A 13,633-nucleotide genomic window follows, 5' to 3' on the forward strand; every position below is an offset into this window, starting at 1 on the left:
CATCTACTTTGAGCCAGAGAGTGGTATAGAGTGAGAGGAAAGGCCCTGGGGGAAATGACTGGGTGCTGCAGACCTCTCCCTGCCTTGCCTATGCTGCTGATTCCCTCTACCCTTGAAATTATTAGTAAAGCTTAGTCATTATCGGTAAAGATCTTCACTTTTTGTGAGTCTGATTTGATAGTCTGAGCCTGTTTTAGCTCACTGCTTGTCTCCAATTTTCATTTGACATCTTACCCATATTTGAAGACCTACTTGAGAAATCTCACTGAAACCTTCTAAACCTCTCCTAGCCCACATAGAGTTTTTATTTTTCCAAAATAATTCTAGACTTCATTGTCTGTATGAAATACTGTTGACGAATTTCAATCATGTTTGTTTAGCTTCCTGAAAAGTTGTTTACCTTCTTAATATTTATGCCTTTACTCCTCAGGTAACCTCTAAGCTGCTTGAGGATGGGGGCCATGTTCATAGCAATAGCTAGCAGAAGTCTTGATACATATTAGGCCTTAAAATATTGTTTGTTTGCTTTAGATTAGAGAGATGAAGGTCAAGAAGAATAACTTTTGAGTACTTGGGGACCATTCTTAATCTGTATGTTTGCATCATATTGACATCTGAAGAAAAAAGTCTAATGAAAAAGATAAACTGTTGTGTGAGAGTTATTTTAATTTTTTATCAGATGTTCTTTGTTGTACTGTCTATTTTATTGTAAATATACTTTGAAGTATAGAAATGTTGTTTGTTTATCTTCTCAGAGGGACAGTTAAGACACATAAAAACTGGGGAACCATTTGTTTTTAACTACCGGGAAGATTTGCACAGATGGAACCAGAAAAGATACGAGGCTCTAGGAGAGGTATGTCACATACACTACTTTAATTTGTTTTTCCCAATTTCAAATATTCAGAATAAAAGTTTTGAAGATGCTGCAGTTTATACATTCTTTCTACAAAATGTGATTCAGAAAAGGTTTTTGCTTTTTTTTTGTTTATTTTTAGTGGTTATGTTAGAAGCATATTCTCAATTTAAAAGTTTCTGTTTTTAGGCAAGCTGTGGTGGCTCACACCTATAACCCCAACACTTTGGGAGGTCAAGGTGGGAGAATCACTTGAGGCCCGCAGTTGGAGATGTGAGACCAGTCTGGATATCATAGTGAGATCACATCTCTACAAAAAAATTTAAAAAAATTAGCCAGAAGTAGTGATGTGTGCCTATAGTCCTAGTTACTTGGGAGGCTGAGGTGGGAGGATCACTTGAGCCCAGGAAGTCAAGGCTGCAGGGAGCTGTAATACCACCACTGCACTCCAGCCTTGCTGACAGAGTTAGATCCTGTCCCCAAAAAGAAAAAGCTTCTTTTTTTAAACAAACATATACTTCCCATGACTTTAATATTTTGTATTGAGTCATTATATAAGAAAACAAATTTATGCAAAATTCTAATTTGATTTTTTAAATTTTGTTTGGCTTTTGAGACAGAGTCTCACTCTGTTACTCAGGCTGGATTGCAGTGGCATGATCTCATCTTACTGCCTCCCAGGTTCAAGTGTCTTGTGCTTCAATCTCTGAGTAGCTGGGACTACAGGCATGCACCACCACACCCACCTAATATTTTTCTATATTTTTAGAAGAGACAGGGTTTCACCATGTTGGTCAGGCTGGTCTTGAACTCCTGACCTCAAGTAATCCCTCCCAAAGTACTGGGATTACCAGTGTGAGCTACCCTGAGGAGCCTAAAAATGTTTTTAAGAGGTTGAATCCCCTACTATGCCAGAATGAATAAGTGTTCTTTCAGGTGTTTATTTGTGTGAAGAATATTGACATTTGGCTAATAAATTGAGTTTAACCTACTTATATTTGACTGGATAAAGGAGTAGGCCTTGTGAACATTAGGTACTTCACATGGTACTGCTTGTAGGAACCTTTGAAAATGTCATTTGCCATTTAGATGAATAGTTTGGTTAAGTGAAAAGTTTTACACATTCTGTGTCGTATTAAGTGCCATTTTTTAATAAATTTTTTTTTAATTTTAATTTTAAATTAATTTTTTAAATTTAAATTTTTTTTTAATTTTTAATTTTATGTAGATGGGTACATAAGTTTAGTGTAATAACTAGTTATATTAGTTTTCTAAGGAAAAACTGAAATTTCTGTATTTTTTGTTTTTGAGTGCTAAAAATAAATTACTTGGTTAAATTATCACATAAAGAATATATGGTAATGTATGCGTAATAGCATGAAGAATAAATCATTTTCTGGGAGACAGTTCTGCATTTCCGTATGTCTCTGAGCAAAGGCTTTGACAGCTTTTGCTCGGATCATCTTTTCAAGGACAACTGTATAGGAAATAGGCTTCAAAAGCAGAGTTGTGTCACCACACATTTTTGTTTGCTCTCCAGGATAAAAAGATAATACCCCTCGGTTCCCCGACTGACAGCAAAAGATTGCTAGGAGTCCCTTTAGAAGACTTTTGATAAATGTACCGTGATTAAGGCTTTTGCAATTTAAAAGTATTTGATAAAAATAGACTATACGTAGTATAATTTATTGGAAGATATTAATAGTTATGTTACAGGACAGGGGTCCTGTTTCAGACCCCAAGAAAGGGTTCTTGGATCTCACATAAGAAAGAATTCAGGGCAAGTTCATAAAGTACAAACAAGTTTATTAAGAAAGTAAAGGAATAAAAGAATAGCTACTCCATAGATAGAGCAGCCCTGAGGGCTGCTGGTTGCCCATTTTTATGTTTATTTCTTGAAGATATGCTAAACAAGGGGTGGATTATTCATGCCTCTCTTTTTAACTATATAACCCTATAGGGTAACTTCCTTTTTTTTTGACATCGAGTCTTGATCTGTTGTCCAGGCTGGAGTGCAGTGGCATGATCTCAGCTTACTGCAACCTCCACCTCCTGGATTCAAGCATTTCTTTTGCCTCAGCCTCCCAAGTAGCTGGGATTACAGGTGAGTGCCACCACGCCCAGCTAATTTTTGTATTTTCTATTAGAGACATGGTTTCCCCATGTTGGCCAGGCTGGTCTCCAACTCTTGACCTCAGGTGATACACCTGCCTTGGCCTCCCACATATAGGGTAACTTCCCGACATTGCCATGGCATTGGTAAACTGTCATGGTGCTTGTGGGAGTGTAGCCGTGTGGGCAACCGTAGGTCACTCTCATGGCCATCTTAGTTTTGGTTGGTTTTGGCTGGCTTCTTTACTGCAAACTGTTTTATCAGCAAGGTCTTTATGACCTGTATCTTGTGCCCACCTCCTATCTTATGCTGTAACTTAGAATGCCTTAATTGTCTAGGAATATATCCCAGTAGGTCTTAGCCTCATTTTACCCAGCTCCTATTCAAGATGGAGTTGTTTTGGTTCAAACACTTCTGACATTTCCACCCTCCCTTTTATAAGAGATCCCTTAATCCTAAAGGTTGCAGAGGGACGAAGATCCGTTTTCTATAACTTTCTTCAGGCTGAATAGGGGTGATGATATTACTGCCTAACTCGTGTTCAGTGTAGAGAGTATTCGGATAGAGAGGAGCTGTCAAGAAAGTGTTGGTATGGGTCATTCTTGACTCTTGAGGTGATATCTGGAAGATTAATAAGTGTTCAATTTAGGAAAATGTTGACTAAGCTTATTTTGCATTCCTACAGAAAGAGTACAACAGCAATATATTCCACAACAGTAAAGCAAAATCAGTAAAATTATCCCAAGTAACTAAATTAGAAGGTGTTACATGAACTGGGCAACTGTTGGAACCAAGCTGAGAGGGTATTGCTAGTCAATTCCAGTATATGCCCAGAATTAGAATACTGATCCAGATTTTTACACTACTCAACCCTCTTGTTTCTTCTGAGTAGTAGTCAGAGATGACTGTTTCATTCACAGGAATAAGTAGGGTTAGCCAAAATTGCAGAAGCAAACTTAAAAACAACTGATAAGACTAGAAATTAATAGCAAGTGTACCATAGTTCTTGAAATTTAATTTCTCTCTCCATTTTCACATTTTTACTAAAGACAAATCATGGCGAGATCAATTTGCTTTAGTATACTTGGCCTGATTATTTGTATAAAGTGCAGCAAGAACAATTATTTTTCACTTAGGGTTTAAAAATTGGCTTTGGTGGAACTCTGTTCCATAAGGAATCTCAGATAAGACTTTTTTAAAGCCCAGCCCAGCCATGGATTTGTATCCTCAAATACCTGTGAGTTGGGTAAATTACTCTCCTTTTGAGGTCCCAAGATAACTTGGGTCTCCTGAACCTCTTAGAAAATGACATTGTTTATTTGCCATAGGTCAGAAACCCTGTAAAGGGACTGTGTAGGCAAGGAATGAGGCCAGTTCTGCAAGGGACGTCTATTGGATTTACAAGTGAAATTTGATTCCTTAAAGGAAAACATGCTGTTGCAGTCGAAGACTTGGTAAAATAACCAGTTTTTCCAATTGTGTCCTGGGCAAAAGAAAACAGATTTTTACTGCACTTATGCAAATAACTATATTGCTATAAGTTAAGAATACTCACAACTAGTTTCCAAATTTTGGAGAAATTAGATAGAGAAACAACTGTGCTCTAAATTTTGCTCACAGGAGTATACTTTACTCAATTGCTAAACCTGTAAATAGCTCAAAAGAAAAGTTTTCTTGACTGGAAAACAAAACAAAGGATCAGCACTGTTTCAAGCAAAGTTAAAGATTACTTTAGTTTTCTATTGGTTCAGTCTATTCAGGTAACTCACGTTCTGCTTGATATTCAGGAACACTTCAGGTCTCCATGAAAGTCCTGAAAGATTTTTTCCTCTATTCTGATATCATAACACCTGTTAGAGTCCTGTAGTTGATTATAAAGCACTTTCTAAAGAGGATTAAAACAAGACAGCAGTTGCCTGTGGATGACAAAATATTTTAGCGCAGCCACAGTCAAAAACACAATTGAAAAGAAATTTGATTACCTCTGTGGCATACAGTGATTTTATGTAACAGTTATAATTATTACTGATGACCTATACTGAGGCATATCAGAATTACAGGATTCTTAACACAATTTTCTGATATATACTAATAACAAGTTTATAGAAATATAACCCAAAGGAACAGTTAAATACTACTTCACATTTGATAATACTTCCACTATGACTTTTGTACCGAATAAGCCAAATTTTACCTTTGAATTACTATACTATTAATGTTATATCCAATCCTTAAGAAAGCCTTATAGACAGATCTACCCAATTTTAATGTTTGAACATAAGGTAAGATTCTCATAAATGTTTTATAACCTTTTACAAATTTTTGTTAAAAGCAGATCTTTTGTTAAAGAGATCAGTGCTCTAAGAAAAGCCTGTTGTGCTTTTATTCCAATGAGCAGTTTACAGAAAAACCGAATAATACCCCTTTTACTTTAGCCAATATGTTCACACACAGATTTTTATTTATTAGATTAATTTTTTACAAATCTTCCACAACTTGCTTAAACCTTCAACTTTGTTCCATCTAACTTAAAACAGTCCATTGTATCTTTAATCTAGGCAGGAAATTCACATTCCCTTGCCTTCTTATAATCTTTTATCAAAAACAGATTTCACTCTCTTTACATGCCTTGCATGTAGAACTGAGTCTTCCATAGTCTCAATTACATGTTACACTGTTAACTCTAAGTAACTTTTATTTTTGGTGAAAAACCTTGGTAAGTTCAGGCTTTTAATTATGTAATAGGTGTGGAGACTAGCCTAGGACACACCAGGCAAAGTGCATATAAGGGCTGACTCCTTCCAGCACAGCTAGGGGATGTGGCTATTTCCACATGTCCCAGGCCTTATCTAGGATCTAATGCATCAAACAGGTAAATTGAATAATTTTTAATAGTCGAAGAAGCAGTTTATGATCTTAAAGCATTTAGGGAACGTAATATCTGACCTACGTAATTTAGACCAAATGTTTACATTTTGAAGATATTTTTATTTTGCAAATAATCTTTAAAACTGTCTTTACTTCCCAAAGATTACTTAAGTCACATGAACTAAATAAAAGACATTACACTTTTTACTTTTCTGACAGTACATTTGATTTAAGCTCTTATTATTAAACCAATTAATTAAAGTTATTGAATATATAAACATCACACACACAACACATGTAAATACACAGAGAGACAGAAGATAAAGGAGTAATTCCCTAAGCCAGGAATTGGACCCTAAACCTAGGCCATCATTGTGGAAAAGTGAAAGAATGGCCACGTGGTTTACAAGGTCAAGCTCCCAAGGACGTATCAGACCAGTTTTCTGGGCCGTCCTGAAAACTGGGCTTACAGGTGTGCTAAGTTCATGTTCCATCCTGAGGTGCCCCTCATTATGACAGAACAATTCAGAAGGACACACAAAGCATACCAGATTCACTGGAGCTTAAGACTAGCCTCACAAATCCTTTTTTGCATTAATGAAAACATTACAGAGATAGTGATTTTTACCATTTATTCAACCAGTTTGCACAGAGAAAGAGACTGAGAGAGAGAGACAGAGAGGCCAGAAGTCCGACTAGTAAGAAATTCTTGCCCTTTTGCCAGCATGCTAGGCTTCTGGGTTCACTTTTCCTAAGCGGCCCTGGTAACATGGCTGGCTGTACCACAGCCCTGAGGGCCAAGGTACAACACAAAGGAAAGTTAACAAAACAAAGACATTAGCCCCTCTGCTTAGCACACAATATCAAACTGGCAAGGCTCAAACTTGCTCCTTGTTGGGCCCGGTCATCATTAATCTAACCTTCGACTAGGGGTTTCAACTTGTCATCTCTGGGCAAGATGGTTTCCCTGAGTTACAGAAAAGATAAGAAAGGGAACAGAAAGAGAGAAAAGCATTGCCTATGGCACAGTAAAGAAAGTGAAAAGCTCAGGGTGGCCAGAGAAAGACCCACTCAATCAAAAGTTCAGGTGGTTGCTTGTCAGTCAAGAAGGGATCTTTTCCAGCAGTCCCATTAGCTCTTAAGTTTCTTCTTTAGGGAGGAAAAAGCTCCCCATGTCCCAAAATCCTGTACATGCCTAATCCTGTCACTCATAGCCATTAGCAAAGAGTGCAAGGCAGATTAATTCAAACAGAAAAGCATTTAACATCCCGTGGTGCCAAAGCCATTCTTAGCCTAAAGGGACCCTACTGAGAGGGGCCTCTAACCCTCCCCAGTGGGCCTTTAACTCAGGTTTGTCCTTGTCTTTTATTAAGAGGCCTCTAAACCACTCTGTCTGAGGAGAGATGCTAACTCCCCTGAGTTGGACCTCTAACCCAGTCCCATCCTTTACCCCGTATCCCATCACATACCCAAAGTCAGCCAATCAGTGCCGCAGTCTTTTTCCTTTGGATAAGGGGAGGGGGTTTGAGGGGGGTTTCTTCAGTATAATCTTGTCTGGGTTTGCCAGAAAGATGTTATGCCACTACTTAATAAAGTTAGCCTTTGGGTTTGAACTTTCCACACTATAGTCCCTTCTGTGGTTGTAGAAAGATGTTACAGGAAAGAGGTCCTGATCTAGACCCCAGGAGAGGGTTCTTGTATCTTGTACAACAGACAATTCAGGACAAGTCCATAAAGTGAAAGCAAGTTTATTAAGAGAGTAGAGGAATTAAAGAATGGTTACCCCATAGGCAGAGCAGCCCTGAGGGCTGCTGGTTCCCCATTTTTATGGTTATTTCTTGATGATATGCTAAACAAGGGGTATGTTATTCCTGCCTCCCCTTTTTAGACCATACAGGGTAACTTCCCGATGTTGCCATGGCATTTGGTATACTGTCATGGTGTTGGTGAGAGTGTAGCAGTGAGGACCAGAGGTCACTCTCGTGGCCATCTTAGTTTTATTGGGTTTTGACCGGCTTTTTTACTTGAACCTGTTTTATCATCACAGTCTTTATGACCTGCATCTAGTGCCCACCTCCTGTCTCATCCTGTGACTTAGAATGTCTTAAATGTCTAGGAATGCAGCCCAGTAGACCTAAATGTCTAGGTCTCAGCCTCATTTTACCCAGCTCCTATTCAAAATGGAATCACTCTAGTTCAAACATCTGACACTTAAATTGAAACTTCAGATGTTTATCATTATAATTTAGAAAATGTAGGTTCTTATGTAACTTTCCACAGATCCTAGAAAACATATAAACCTTTGTATTTAAATTCTAGAAATAATTTAGTATTTAATGTTAGAGCTTCATTAAGTGAGAAGCTGTAGAAAGGATTTCATCAAATCCTGGACATAGAAGCACTAAAAACCATCTTGTCTTCTGATTGATCATCACAGGGGAGTATACAGTTAATAGTGCAAATTTGAGTTTACTGCCTGAGAGCCTGCCTTAATAAATAGCTTCTGATATGCTTAAGATTGAAGTCTTAAGGAAACTGATTTTGATTTCAAACAGAAATCTAAAGAAAAATCCCGTTTTTTTTTTTTTTTAGCACTTTCCTATTGAATATCGAGTTTTGTCTTTAGCTGAGCGCTACTATATATGTTTCACAACTGTTGTTTTAGTTTATGTTTGTTTCTTTCTTAGGGAGATTATTATAGCAGTCATTCAGTAGGAATTGTTTTTAAGTCTTACTCCTGAATGCACTATCATTTCTATGTAAATTAAACTTACTGTGTAAGTAAAATAAACTGAGATGTCAGTTTGTTTTTTAGAATGCAGTGCCATAATACACAAAAGAATATTCTTTACAATCACAGTTATGTTTTTATAGTCAAACAAATGCTTTTGCTAATATGTGTATATATTTTTATATTATCCATATAGAGCTTGAATAAAATACATAGCCCTCAATAAGTTTGGATAATTTTTCTCCAAAGTTAGAAAAATATTGTCAGCTTAAGGAGGTGGGAGAGTGGTGTGAAATGGTAACTCTTAAAGTACCATTTTAGCACTTTAGTGTATATGTAATGTATATTGGAGTTAAATGTCAAGAAATAATGTTTCTGTTAAACTCAGAGAAAGACTGGAAAGGCTATCATATTAAGTAGTAAATAGGATGTTAGAAACCAGCATGTAACCATTGAAATTTTATGGTTTTTCTCTTTCATGTCAATACTGAATTATTATAACATTAAATGGAGAATTTATAATTCAGCAGAAATTATAGAAACTGCTATGAAAGATTCAGTTTTCTTGCCCAATTTTGGTCTTTGTGTTTTCTTTTATATATATCTGGAAAACTTTAAAAATTAATAAATTGTCAATATGTTTAAGACGAGAGTAGCAGCAATTAGGTGACCTTATAAGCTTGTGTTTTTAATGATGGATAGGATCACACTTACAAAAACAACTAAGAGTATAATTTTATTCTCTGGACCTAAATTAGTAATATGTTTTCTAAAATAATGGAAAATTACTGAAAAATATTACATTTAAAAAATGAGATTAAACAATATAGGCCAGTGCCATCTTAAATGATTTTTTCAGTGGCTGTATTCACATATTTGAAACTCTGAACAACTTCATTATTTTAACACTCAAATATTTGAATATAATGTGATTTTCTTTGTATAATTGATACCTTTATGTAATGTGAAATTTATGCATCTTATATTGTATGGGCCATCAGGAGATCTGGGTTATAGTTCTGGCTCAGTCACATCTGTATAACTTTAGAAAAGTGGTATTTGCAAGCCTCTGTTATAAAATGAGAATAAAATTATTTATACTGTTGTGAAGAATAAGATGGGTAGATATGATATTATTTTGTATTTTTTAATGTTCTATGCAAATATTAGGATTGAAAGAAAATGCATTGACTAAGCTATTAAGATTTCTAATATATTGATATTATAAAGGTTTAGTTTTGCTGATTTTCTCTTTTCATTCTGTCTACTTATTATTACTGACATCAAGCTTATCTTTCTAGAGGAGAGATGAGGAAATGACCATTGGCCCAGAATTTGTTAGCAGATTCCTTTTACTTCCACCTCTCTCTTGAATATCCATTTTTTTTTTTTTTTTTTTTTTTTTTTTGAGATGGAGTTTTGCTCTTGTTACCCAGGCTGGAGTGCAATGGTGTGATCTCTGCTCACCGCAACCTCCGCCTCCTGGGTTCAGGCAATTCTCCTGCCTCAGCCTCCCGAGAAGCTGGAATTACAGGCACGTGCCACTATGCCCAGCTGATTTTTTTGTATTTTAGTAGAGACGGGGTTTCACTGTGCTGACCAGGATAGTCTTGATCTCTTGACCTTGTGATCCGCCTGCCTTGGCCTCCCGAAGTGCTGGAATTACAGGTGTGAGCCACTGCACCCGGCCTCTAATATCCATTTCTACAAGTGGAGTACTACATATAGGATAGTATTACTAAATAGGTGTCTTAGAATAGAAAAAAAAAAGTTGCTGACATAATTTTTCATATTTTGTGGTTGAGAAAAACTATAAGCCTCTTTAAAAAATAGGGTATTGACATAGGAACAGACACAGACCAATTTGAACAGAATGCAAAGTGCAGAAAATACATAGAAAGCCCAACTACACATGAAAACTTATTTTATGTTAAGGTGCAATCATAAATCAGTCAGGGAAAAGGAACTTTTAGCAATTGACTCTTCATCACTGTGTACACTGGAATGAACTCTAAAGGAATCAGAGATGTAAATGCAAAAAATGAAATAAAACCTGCCAACCCAGTAGCACTGATTATGGTCTTGAAATACCCACCTAATAATAGAACCTGGATTCTAATAAAGAACCTGAATTAGGGCCGGGCACGTGGCTCAAGCCTGTAATCCCAGCACTTTGGGAGGCCGAGGCGGGTGGATCACGAGGTTGAGAGATCGAGACCATCCTGGTCAACATGGTGAAACCCCGTCACTACTAAAAATACAAAAAATTAGCTGGGCATGGTGGCACATGCCTGTAATCCCAGCTACTCAGGAGGCTGAGGCGGGAGAATTGCCTGAACCCAGGAGGCGGAGATTGCGGTGAGCCGAGATCGCGCCATTGCACTCCAGCCTGGGTAACAAGAGCGAAACTCAGTCTCAAAAAAAAAAAAAAAAAAAAAAAAGAACCTGAATTCTGTGGAGAAATGTCTGATTCCTGATAGGGGAAAGAAATGAGTGCCATGAAATGGGAATATTTTGTCTTATCGAATAGCAAGGAAGATTCCAAACACTACTTGCCTTTCTAAAAGTTGAGAAGAGAAAGACCACAACAAAAACGGAAACAAACAAACAAACAAACCCAAACCAAACCTCCCTTACAAATGCATCAGTGGATAAAAGGCATGAACCAGTGGTTCATAGGAAAATAAATGCAAATAGTTTTTAAACATAAAAAGATGTTTAACTTCATTTAGTAGAATAGACAGTAGAGAAACAGGACTTCTCATATCTTGCTGGTGGAAGTGTAAAGTAATAAATTCTTTTAAAGGAGAAATTGCCAGTATCTTATAAAATTACGGTTGTATTTTCCTGTGGGTATGAGAAAGGAAAGGAAATAAATACATATATTTGTTTGTTTTTGTGGAAAACACTGGAAAGCTAATAACCACATTTATCTATGGAAAATGTAGAGGAATGGGATGAAGGAATGGCCTTGTGAATTCTCTAATACCTTTTTGTGTAACTTTGATATTTGAACCATATACAAATTTTGATATGTGTAAAGAATACCCTAAAATTAAAAAGAAAATGAAACATATGAGTGTAAGTTTGCATCTAGATGATAATGTAGCTGAGCAGAGAAAAAAAAATTATTTGAAATATTTGGAATACAGTCAGTCCTTCCTTTGCTGGATATATTCTCAGGATAAAAACAATAGCCATTGAAATGTTAAAATTCACTTAGTGAATTACTGGTTTTGTTTTCTTCCCTCCTTCCCTCCCTCCCTCCCTTCCTTCCCACCTTCCTTCCCTTTTTCCTTCCCTCCCTCCTTCCCTCCTTCCTTCCTTCCGGCGTCCCCAAACTACAGCCACATGCGGCCCCCTGAGGCCATTTATCCGGCCCCCTGCCGCACTTCAGGAAGGGGCACCTCTTTCATTGGTGGTCAGTGAGAGGAGCACAGTATGTGGCGGCCCTCCAACGGTCTGAGGGACAGTGAACTGGCCCCCTGTGTAAAAAGTTTGGGGACACCTGCTTTAAATTCTGGGATATATGTGCAGAACTTGCAAGTTTGTTACATAGGCATACACATGCCATGGTGGTTTGCTGTACCATCAACCTATCATCTACATTAGTTATTTCTCCTAGTGCTATCCCTCCCCTAGCACTCCACCCCTTGACAGGCCCCAGTGTGTGATGTTCCCTTCCCTGTGCCCATATATTCTCATTGTTCAACTTCCACTTATGAGTGAGAACATGCAGTGTTTGGTTTCCTGTTTCTGCGTTAGTTTGCTGAGAATGATGGTTTTCTGCTTCATCCATGTCCCTGCAAAGGACATGAACTCATTCTTTTTTATGGCTGCATAGTATTCCATGGTGTATATGTCCCACATTTTCTTTATCGAAGTATAATATTGATGGACATTTGGGTTGGTTCCAAATCCTTCCTTTGCTGGGTATATCCTCAGGAAAAAAACAATGGCCAATGAAATGTTAAAATTAACTTAGTGGTTTTACTGTTACACTGATAATGGTGCAATAATTTTGAAACAAGTTTAATATTATGACATACTAAAGCAAATAAATATGTAAATGTAATTATGAACCAATATTTTCAGGATTAGACAGAGATGAATATAAAATCAAAGCAGTTAAGAAAATTTTGGGAATATCACTATAAACTCATCATGTTTTAAAAATGTATTTTCTAGATCTACTCACCAAAAGGGCTTGGAAGTACTGACTCCCTTAGTAGCAATACATGCGTATACTGATGTATATGTATATATACATATAAGATCCTATTTTCTAAATGCATTGCTTAGTAAAAAGAGCCAAGGCTCCTTGGAGAAAAGACTGATTCCAAATTTGTAACCAAGAAAATAAAAGATGAGTCTTGGACAGTGGTTCCCAACCTTTTTGGCACCAGGAACTGGTTTCATGGAAGACAATTTTTCCATGGACCGGGGGTAAGGGATGGTTTCGGGATCAAACTGTTTCATGTCAGATCATCAAGCATTAGCTAGATTCTCATAAGGATTGTGCAACCTAGATCCCTTGTATGTGCAGTTCACAATAGGGTTTGTGTTCCTAAGAGAATCTAATGCTGCCACTGCCGTGACCGGAGGCAGAGCTCAGGCAGTAATGCTTCCTTGCCTGCTGCTCACCTCCTGCTGTGCAGCCTGTTTCCTAATGGACCATGGATCAGTACTGGTCTGTGGTCTGTGGGTTTGGGACCCCTGGCCTAGGACATTGTGCTTTGTCAAAAAGCAAGCAATCAGTTTAATGGAAGCATGTGAAAAGGACAGAAGAACCAACTAGAAAGGACTTCTTTTGGGCAAAGTTGGTACAATTTTAGGATAAAACAGAATAAGGGTTCTTATTGATAATAAAACATTTAATAAACAAAGTTACAATTTCATAATCTTTTAAGAAAAAAGCCAATTTGCCATTTTTACATGAAAGTTGTCTGAAAATTGGTAACCAGAGGAAAAGAATTAAGTAGTTGGCCTTTTTATGAAGAACTGTGGTTTATTTGCAGGTAAAGAAGAATGTTCTTTATCAAAGAATACAGGCTGATGAAGGTAA

The 13,633-nt window shown here is 37.1% G+C and overlaps 1 protein-coding gene across 20 annotated transcripts in view; it reads left to right on the plus strand.

Annotated features, from left to right (window-relative positions):
- ARB2A (ARB2 cotranscriptional regulator A) overlaps positions 1–13,633 on the plus strand; it is a 505,249-nt gene that overhangs the window by 64,421 nt on the left and 427,195 nt on the right. For 19 of the 20 annotated variants that reach the window (XM_074383667.1, XM_003920753.4, XM_010340429.3 and 16 more), the window contains one exon: positions 756–856. In XM_074383667.1, coding sequence (XP_074239768.1) covers positions 756–856 — 101 coding nt within the window. Of the gene's footprint in view, positions 1–755; positions 857–13,586; positions 13,630–13,633 lie in introns of those variants that run through there. The other variant, XM_074383661.1, reaches the window with a different exon arrangement.

Source organism: Saimiri boliviensis, chromosome 1, assembly GCF_048565385.1.
Source record: "Saimiri boliviensis isolate mSaiBol1 chromosome 1, mSaiBol1.pri, whole genome shotgun sequence".
Taxonomy (NCBI): Eukaryota; Metazoa; Chordata; class Mammalia; order Primates; family Cebidae; genus Saimiri; species Saimiri boliviensis.